Source organism: Alligator sinensis, unplaced genomic scaffold (genome assembly GCF_000455745.1).
Source record: "Alligator sinensis unplaced genomic scaffold, ASM45574v1 scaffold319_1, whole genome shotgun sequence".
Taxonomy (NCBI): Eukaryota; Metazoa; Chordata; order Crocodylia; family Alligatoridae; genus Alligator; species Alligator sinensis.
The window spans coordinates 674,597-684,938 of NW_005842375.1; the positions used below are offsets into that span (position 1 = coordinate 674,597).

Here is a 10,342-nt window from a genome sequence, read left to right on the forward strand (position 1 = left end):
TGGTAAATTGAGAGATGCAATGTCTGACTTTCCTAGCTGGAATTGTTGTGTAGAGTGGAGATGTTAGTAAGATTTAATTCACAGTCACTGAAATTAAATTTGGGGAAAGCCAGGTAAATCACCTCGGCTGTAACCCATGGCCAAAACCATTCCTACAAAATATTTTCCGTTTCTGTATTTGTTTGGATTGTTACAAGCCCATAATGGTGGGATTTCTGCCAGTTCCCTTGGAAGATAACTCCACAATCTCATAGATTTCAGCTTCAGACATTTTTCCTCATGTTCAGCTTAGATGTATATCCTTCTAATTCTAAGGGGCACCTATACACGTGCCCAATGCCTGCTCTGATGTGTCCTAATGAGAACGCATCGGAACGGACTCGCTTAACAGAGTCTGCTGGAATGTGCTAATAAGCACGCTCCAGCAGCCTCAGCATTACGTGTATTCAGTGTTCCTATGCTTCAAAATGGCAGCGGGGGCACTTTAACTAATTAAACTAATTCAACAAGCTTTAAAGTGCCTCTGCCCCCATTCTGAAGTACAGGACACTGAATACATGAGACACCGTGGGCACTTTAATTAAAGTGGCTCCCGAGAGCCACTCTAATTAAAGTGCCATGCCTTCACTCTGAAGCATGTGTAAAGAGACCCTAGATGACTGTCATGTTGCTAGTCCTCTTGTCCTTATATTGCTAAGCTGTACTGTACTGAACATGTTCACAATAGTTCTTCTAATCTTACTTCCTAAATCAGGGGTGGGCAGAATGCGGCCTGCCAGGCCATTCTATCCAGCCCATGAGGCCCCTAAAAAATTTAGAAAATTAATATTAACCTGCCCTGGGCTGCCTGTCATGCAGCCCTCAATGGCTTGCCAAAACTCAGTAAGCGGCCCTTTGCCCAAAATAATTGCCCGCCCCTTTCCTAAATCAGTCTCCCTATTCATTTTTTTCCTCTGCTCTGAACTCTCTTAATTTTTCATTATCCCTCAGATATTAAAAGACTCTGACCTATATGCCATAGTCTGGGTTCTATCAACTCCCTGCTCTGTGGAGTGATACCTTTTCATTTGTAGCCCAAAATTGCATTCATTTCTTTTAATCATCTTTAGCTGAGCAGATGCCTCGGAGCATTCTGCTTTACTCTTCAGCACTCACTGGGGTAACTTTTATAGGTACATTTCATGTCTCTTTTCTTGGTGGGGTTATTCACAGCCCGTGAGGCAGAGCTGCGGCAGCTGCGCAAATCCAACATGGAGTTTGAGGAAAGGAATGCTGCCCTGCAAAAGCATGTGGAAAGTATGCGCACTGCAGTAGAGAAGCTGGAGGTAGATGTGATACAGGAGCGCAGCCGGAACACAGTGCTGCAGCAGCACCTGGAGACCTTGAGGCAGGCACTTACCAGCAGCTTTGCTGGAGTCCCACTGCCAGGTAAGCCTTCTCCTTCTGAATACCTTTTGTCCATGGTTAAGTCGAACTGCTGTTTGTTGTATGGCACATTGAGTTGTCCCTATTCTGTAATGTAGATTTATTTCTGTCTCTTGTCTTTGCTGGATGTTGGAACCCTGATGATGAGTGCAAGGAGCTGTATGAAGTTAACTCTGCCTTGTCCCAGTGCTGGAACATTTTAGCATTGCTGCTCTGTGCCAGGAATTTTCTTTTCTTAAGTGGTGGTGGGGAACTGATCGTCCCACTGGGTCTGTCACAGGAACCCATGCATGGCACCATACAGCTATGTAGCACTTTGTTTTGTTGCTAATGATTTATACTGTGCTTTAGTTGCATTACTTTGGCTCTAACAACTTTCCCCCATGGAGTATGTTTCCATTTTAGCACAAATCCTCCTTGGAATGGTAGGTAATATTTGGTATTTCTGCAGTCATCTAAATGTCCTGTGGTTTTTTTTCCTTTGTTCTGTTATATTTACTATAGGCACTGGAGAGACCCCCACAATGGAAACCATTGATTCATACATGAATAGACTGCACAGTATTATCCTGGCTAACCCACAGGAGAATGAGAACCTCATAGCCACAGTCCGAGAAGTGGTAAACCGACTTGAACGTTAGTGATTGGGTAAGTACTCCCTCCTTCAGATTGGTTTGCTTGCCAGCACTGTATCTCTGTATCTCTTGAGAGATGTTTTTGTCAAAGCCACAAAAGGTAGTTAGATGCTCCACCCCATTTTATTTTCAGTGGGAACTGAATGTACACCTCCTATTTTTGACTTTGAAAATTCAATGCTTGACTCATAAAAATACATAAATTCTTGGCAGGTTGCAAGATCATTTCGCACCTTGACTTGTATGTCAGGTGAATAGTATGGAATAGATTGCCAAAAGGAAAAGAGAAAAGGAAAAATATTTCTTCACATGTATGACCTACTGGCTAGTAAAGCTATGGCAAATGATAATGCAGAAGAATATTGTTTCCCTTAAGCACGGTGAATCTGAAGAATTCCACAAAAAGCATTGGTTCTGATAATCAATGAAAGAGTCTTGTATCCTAAAAAGGTTGTATGCCAGCTAATTCATGGCTACTTAACATGTTGCAGCTATCAAATCCATAACATGTGCAGACTGTCAAATTTGTTACATGTCAAGATCTTTTGAATTTGAAGATGTATGAGTAAAAAGATTGCAGTTATACTGGGTCAAATCCACCCATAACATTTGCTGAGTGTTGATGATCTTATGGTTATATATGCAGTACTATAGAGATCATTATTCTGCACATTTTGTTTTGATGCTGAGCAGCTGGGAAAATCCTAATAGGAGACTGTATGAAAAATATACAAACAAAGTACGCCTATTCTGCCATGCCACATTACCCCCATATTGCACATCATGGCGAGGCAACAGGATTCTAGAGTAGCTTTTGCGAGTCAAAGGCCTTGGACATGAATCTCTTCCCTGCTTTTGTTGCCACAAGTACACAGGCTTGGATTATTTGGGCATACATACAGAACAAATTTATATAATATGAGCTTTGAATGGTATGAATAAAAGCAAATAAAACTCTGGTTCACCATGTTATGAGACAGGGTCTGTCTGCAAATATGAAGGCAGGACTTGTCATCCTTCTTGGTTCTGACCTTTTGTGATATTGCATAGAGCAATTAATTAAATGTTCCCCATTACAGCATGGCTTAAGCTAAAAGATCATTGTCCTTCTAATGGGTAGCCAGATGGAACGGATCTATAGTTCTAAGAGATGACTGAGCTCCCAGTAGAATAAATAAGTGGCATTACTGCTTGTATTTATGAAGGGGAACAGCTTGTGGCTCTAGGTCTGGGATTTTCAGTAGCTCATCAGCCTTCTTATTTTCACACACTGCTTTCAATTAGTACCCCTGTAAACTCAGAAAGAGAACTGGGGGATGGGAGTGTCTGTGACAGAATTTGGTAACTGGCCAAGTGATTTCCTATCAGTCAGGTGCTGGAAGAGCACTCCAGGCCCAGAAACAGATGTTTTCTCTTTAAAGTACCTTGCCAGAAAAACCTAACTCAAGGCTACAAAAATCTAGAAAGTGTCTGCTGTAGGCTTTGGTTCTCAGCTGCCATGGAAAGCTCTGGAGGATTCTTATTTGTTAAGAGTTGCAGACATTTTCTGTGGTTTCAAAATGTAAATATTTTACTCTTGGAAAAATTGGATTCAGTTGCAAGCAGTTGGGAAAAATAATCCTTGCTCCAAAATTCTTCGTCCCCAATTATGGTTAAAAATACAACTCCCATTCCCTTACCCCCAGAAAAAGTAGAAGAGGCAGTTATAAGATATGATTAATACTGACCTGGCTTCATTATACAAATATGTACAAACAACAATGGCCTGATGTTCCAGATACTCACAATGTAATTAATTACTCTGACACTCACTTGGCAGTGGCTAAAATAATTTGAGGGAGGAGAGGTGGGGTCAGTGCGGGTGTAACCACAGGAGAAGGTAGGAACTTCTGAATAAAAGAGAGTGCCTTGAAATAGAAGAAAAATAAATTAACAACAATAGCCATGTAGTGAATCTGATTGGTAAATTGTCAGCACCATTGTGTCCTATGCTAGCTTGTACATAATGTGTTCTCCCAAATAGAGTCTGTATCCGACCAAGCAGTTTTCTTGATGTTTAGAAGCACATTATAAATTTAACAGAAAGCTATTTGTTTTTATAATTACAGTATTTGTCAGGGACAGTATACTTGGAGCTGAGCTGTTACTTGCTGGCTAAAGTTCTTAATAAATAGTTTTATTACAAAGCAGTGAAGAACAGAAACATTCAAATTAACCATCCAAAAATATCACCACAAAGCCCTGTTTCATCTCAATGGATTAGTATACACTTCTACTGCTTATTTTTCTGTTTCATCTGCAGGTCTTGTGGCCCAGGGATGCTTAACAAAAGTGATTCAGCCACTGAGGAATGAGAAGCCATGGTGGAAACAGACTGGGGGTGGGAGGCAGGATTTGTCCTGGTCCCTGCCTGCAGAGCTTGCTTCTGGAGCAAACATTTCAGTGCATTAAAGGCTCCTAAAAAGCCACAGGCACCACCTGCAAAACCTCTGAACTGTCCTGTATATAGATCTTTCAGAGCATGTGAATTTGGTGCAATCTTCAGTTTCCTGTCATTTCTGCTCGATGTGGGAAGTACAAATGCAGTGTACTGGATGGCCTTGGAGGTGAACCTTCCCAATCTGTAAAGTGAAGTCAGCCTTTCTGTTGTGGGAATAGATATTTGAAATGTTACGTTGTTTTCTCTCTCTCACTCTTTTTGTCTTTACATTTTAAGCTGTGGAGTTACCTTCATCCCTTCCAGTCTTCTCCTGTCCTTTTCCTGTTTATTGGTGCTCAGCATAGCAACACCTGTGTTCTTCACTGCAACAGACACTGTCTCTTCTTTAGTGTACCATCCTGCCCTGCCTGCTGTCTTCAAAACAAGCTTCTCTTCAGCATTACCCTGTGGAAAGGGGTTGGGCTTGCCTACATCCTACAGTGTGAGGTTCTTCTCTGCCTGATCTTGGATGTGGTTAGTGCTTCATGACTGAGTTGCTTCAAAGGAGGGACTCTTTCCTCACCCTCCCACTCCCTCCCCGCTCTGGTTTCCAAGTACCTCTCCCGCATGTACAGTGTCCTGCTCTTCAGCAAGGCTGGTGTTCTTATCTCTTGAAAATGTCTGTTGGAGTATTTTACTACTGAAAAGGTCAGTGGTAATCAAGAGAGAAAGTGAAAGGTCAGCTCCCCTCAGCCTGCAGGAAAAGTACAACATTTTTTTTCAGACCAAAATATGTGGCTTTTCTTTCCACTGCTGTGTTGCTTAGTCTAATTTACTCTGAGCTGTAGCATGAAAGTGTGATTTTTGTGTTCAAAGTGGTATCTCTTTAAACACAGAGAAATAGACAGTGGAATTACATTTTTCAGTACCCTTCTGGTATTGTAGCACCTAAGAAACTGCATGTGTAGAAGTGCATATATTGCTCTTGCAGTAAATTATAACAGCAGAGAGGTGTTTTAATGGGGAAGCGGTTTCCCATAGAATTCCACAGTTCATTCCATGAGTCCCTACACCTTTATTATTAAGCATCGCTTATGGAGACTATAGCTTTCTACTTATGATATTCCTAAATGGCCTTTTACTCTTATTAAGTGTTGCTTTGCTTGCTAGGCTCTGTACTCTCTGAGCTGCGCCATATCTCATTATCAAAGATAGAGGTATCTAATGTCTATCCTAATTTATGCAGATTTTTGCAACCCTTGGTTTCTGTCAGATTATTCATTTAGGTTCCTGTTGTGTACTTCTTGGATACTTTTGAGCTTTACTATGACGGATAAACTATTCTGTCACTCCTACATGATACCTTCCTTGCTTCTCTTTCAGACAGCCTTAAAGATTTTCCTGTTATGAGTTGGGGAATGCTTTTATTACCTGGCCTCATTGGTGCAACCAGTATGACTTTCATGTATCTGTAGTGCAGGCATTGGCCTAATTTTTATGCTGGAAGATTAAATAGTAGGGGTTTTTTTTCCAATGCTACACTGACAGACTTCACACCTTTTGAAGCTGCCTCCAAGTCAAAGCCATTTGAGCCAGGGTTTCCTTGCTCCTAAGCTCACTGCTGATGCTTTGGCTACAGCTGAGCAGCAAGTCTTCCTTCATGGAGGGACATTTTTCTTACGTCTTGAAAATAAGAGAGAGTTCACTCAAATGAACCACAACTTTTGTTTAATTTACTTCCATTTTTTAACACTCGCAAGACCTGCTGATGTTGTCATGAACTGTTTATGAATTCTATAATGAACAAGAGGTTATGAGAGGAAATCCTGCATACTAATAGTGCCTCAAGAAAAAGCACTCCCCCCCTACTCACACATGCATCCAGTTACTGTGCAGTTGGAGTCATCAAAACGCACAACTCAGCCAAAGTTGGTTCACTGAGTTTTGCAGTCCAGTCTGTGGTAACTTGTTGTCAGTATAGTGGTGTACCTGACCGGCTCCAGGACTCGGTATGAAATGCAATAGTTTGATCCACCTTGAGCCCCTCTGCCTTGCACATCTCTACATTTAAGGTGTGAATGGTTAAACACAGCAGTGTCTTAAGCAAATTGGAAGCAGCCATCCACTCTTGGCATGTTGCCAATACATCTCACTTGGACAAAGCATGGCATTCTTAGATGGACGATTCAAAGAGGTAGTTACTCTTTGCGGGATACTGACTGACAAATTTCTCCCACCCACAAAGAGGGAGAGATTTAATGCCATGTTACATTTTGCAGTTGCTAGGGAAAAATTTGGTTCTTGCTCTCCAGCAATCTTACAGATGATATTTTGTCTTATTAAGAATCTTCATCTCTGCACTGATTAATCTTATGAAAAATGGGTTTTGCCTTTTCAGTGTTTTTTATGAGTGTCACTTCAGTTTACATGTTTCAGTGTGTTGGCTGACAAAAAAAATTAGGTGGGTGATGAGGAGAGAAGCAGGATGCTTTCTTCACTGAGGAAAATGTTAACAAAATACATGAAAATGGAGTCCATTTGTTGGATTAATGTGTTTGGAATTGTTAAAATGCCAAGTTTTCTGTACAAGTGTTTTTGTAATTAAACTTTTAGACTTCCTTTGTTTTTTAAGAAGTTGATGTGCTTGCTTGACATTTGCATCATTAAAACCGTTCAACATTGAATCCATTCTGATTCAATTTTAACTGCATTTTAATGAGAAATCTTACCAGCATTGCCTACTTGTCTGAGAGACTTTGTTAAGTCCACATTATTCACCAGCACTTAGGCAATCCAAATCAGTAATGTATTTGTTTCCTCAATTCTTCATTCAAATGATTTTGTACCTGTTTGAGGTTCTGTTGTTTTAATGGATCTTAGAACAACTAGATGGGTTGTAATTCATTTTTATGTGAAGGTGATGTGCAGACCAGGGTGGGGGAGAATGCTCAGCTATTACCCTGTCTATCAGAACTGATGGCTGTTCCCAATCCTTTGTTTTTATGTGCAAAAATGGATTTTACTGAAAAGAGATAGTGATGGATAGATGTCTTCCTTTGAAGTATAGCTTCTTTTTGCTTCATCTGAGGAGTATAGTCATGGTTAAACTGGTGAGGCCAATTAAGATATAATAGTTTGACAGAATCCATATTGGGGCTGTCCCTATGCAATGAATAGCACATCATCCCTGGTCATCTAATCTGAGTCAACTAAACATGACCTCAGTCTCTTTCTTTGCCTTTGCCCTTCTGTCCTCATTTTTCTCTCCCCTCAGTTTCTCCCCACTATATGTTTTTCCTTCTTCTTTTAAGTACCTTCCATATTGTTGTGGTCCCTGGCTCTCGACTTCTTTTCCTTTCCCTCCCAGAATCTGCCACCTGTCTTCCCCTTCTGCTCCCTGGACTACGAGCTAGTTTCTAACCTTGCATGGCTCCTACTTTGGGAACATATTCTTAACATGGAGGCTTCTGGCTGGATATTTTCTTCCCATCAGAATTCATTCCAAGGTCACAGTGCTTTAGGCAATGATATGTTTAGTTTATTCTCATGCCTACACCTGATTATTATGACAATCAAGTCTGATAACTTGTTCTGTGTATTTACACCAAAAGGCTTAGTTCTACTCCTGATATCTGGAATAGATAGTGCTCATTTCAGGTTTGCTTTGGACCATGAATATTTAGCATAATACCTTCCTCTAGATTTAAAAAGTTGCAAGATGGAGGGCATCCAGTGTATCCCTCATATGAGGGCACCCACTAGTGTTTTCCTGTCTGTATCATTGACAGCTGCAGGACTGGTGGACACCTGCAAAAGTAACAAACAACTACAAGAAGTTCATCACACCAGACAAAGTTGTTTCTTTTCCAGCCAGTGCTGCTACCCTGCTTCTGGCATCAAGCTGTGGATGGTGGCCAATCAAGCTTTCTTTTTAAAAAAAATTAACGCATTATAATGCTTCCACTCGTTGTTTCTACTGTTTCTTAGTCCCCCTTTACTGTGCAGTTATTGGGTAAGATCAGTGATTATTAATGTTTTACGGGAAGTGGGGTGGAAGTTAATTTTTTTTTTTTTTTTGGGGGAAGTGCTCAGAGATTCTTCCTGTCCCTTAGGCAGTTTCCTGTCAGTGTATATGGGGTTTACACTTGGCTTGAGTTCAGCTGTGTTACTTGCCTTGAAACCTGGAACATACATTCAGTCCAGCGTGAGGTAAAGGTTATCCTTCAGTTCTTCTGCAATGGTCTCTCAGTGAATGCTGGACAAATTTTCTCTTCCTTCCTCATTGCTGTTAGTGTCAGTTTTTTAATTTTCTCATTGGGATTTCATAGGCATAATCACACATTTCCCTCTTTTAATTGCAAAAACTACAGATTTATATGTACATGTGGAGTTTACTTCCTGGTATAAATAGTGAAGTGTCTGCATTTATTAACTAGTAAAAGAATTAATATGGTCTTTAAGCAAGTCAGATCCTAAAAACAGTGCCTATGGATTAGTACCATTGCAATAATACGTATTTTGGTAACTGGAGGCCCAGATGAGCTCTATGGTGCTATAAAAATGTAAATATTTGAGCCTGGGAGCTATAGGTAAGCAAAAGACTGAAGTTTTAAAAATTTAATACAATCACCGCAGACCTGTGTATGACGCCGCAAATTGCATGTACCGTTTTGAATGTGCAGGCATTCGGCCTGCTGCTAATTTGCATCATGGTGGATTTTATGATACTGGGAGAGCCTGGTGTCAAAAAAAAAACAAACCAAAAACCTGTGCCAGAAAAAAGCAGGGTGGCGCATGTGACAGCAGCGTGTACTGACTGAAACCAGAACCTGACTGGCCAGAGCCACACTCCAGTTGCTGGTCAGGCTCCGTGTGCCTGAATTGCCACTGCTGGAGCCCCTAGGAGGCCCCCAGGACCCCCAGTAAAAAACCAACAACAACAAAACAAAAAAAACACCCTGGAAAAAAAGCGGTGCAGGGCATGGTTCCCCAGCATGCTTTGGGGCAAGCTTGGGCCCACCCCTCCAGAGATGCTCTGGCATCCAGCCAGAGTGGGGCTCACACCTCCAGAGATGCTCTGGCATCCAGCCAGAGTGTCTTGATGGGGGCCCTGCTGCCCTAGTACACTGTGTTCGTGTGCGGGGGGGGCCAAGCAGGAGCAGTGCAAGGCTGTGGCATGACCTGGATGGTGTCCTGGTAAGTACAAACTGGGGCTGGGGGGATTGTGGGTGTGTGGGAGGTGGAGCTGTGGATGTGTTGGGGGACTATGGGTATGTGGGGGTTGTGGGGCGGCTGGTCAGGGGATATGGGTCCCCTGCAGGGCCACAGCTCCCCCCCCCCCCCCCCCGCAGCAGCGGCTGTCTGGGTGCCCAAGGCCCGCTCCTGTCAGAGCCATGGTGCAGCACGGCCCCAGCCATCTCAGACCTGGCACTGCCTATGCAGCTTGTCATGGGTCCAGCCCAGGTTGGCATGCAGCTGTGCACATTCAGACAGCACTGGTGCTGCTCAGGCTGTCGCCCAGGACCCAGCACCACTTGTAGAGGCCGCGTGTGATGTCAGGCTGGGTCTGGCCTCCACAGAACCGGCTCAGTCCGACGGCACGTGGGGCCTGTGGAGGCAGGACTTGGCCCAGCACAATGCGTGGTCCCTGCAAGCAGTGCCAGGCCCCAGGTGACAGCCTGAGCAGCCCTGGTGCTGCCTGAAGGTGCATGGCCCTGTGCCGAGCAGGGCCAGACCTGCGACCAGCTGCACAGGCAGCACTGGGTCTGAAATGGCTGGGGCTGCACCACACTATGAGGGGCTCTAACAGCAGTGGGCTCTGAGCACCCAACGGCCACTGCTGCTGGGGTGGGAGACTGGGGCT

At 43.0% G+C, this 10,342-nt stretch overlaps 1 protein-coding gene across 6 annotated transcripts in view; it reads left to right on the forward strand.

The window, feature by feature from the left end:
• HMG20A (high mobility group 20A) overlaps window positions 1-7,182 on the forward strand; it is a 78,385-nt gene extending 71,203 nt beyond the window's left edge. For 3 of the 6 annotated variants that reach the window (XM_006029386.3, XM_025210835.1, XM_025210836.1), the window contains 3 exons: window positions 1,213-1,428; window positions 1,930-2,073; window positions 4,363-7,182. In XM_006029386.3, the coding sequence (XP_006029448.1) occupies window positions 1,213-1,428; window positions 1,930-2,066 (353 nt within the window). In that variant the 3' untranslated portion in view covers window positions 2,067-2,073; window positions 4,363-7,182. The remainder of the gene's footprint in view (window positions 1-1,212; window positions 1,429-1,929; window positions 2,074-4,362) is intronic. The other 3 variants (XM_025210837.1, XM_025210838.1, XR_003095414.1) reach the window with 2 other exon arrangements.
• Window positions 7,183-10,342: the final 3,160 nt, after the last annotated feature.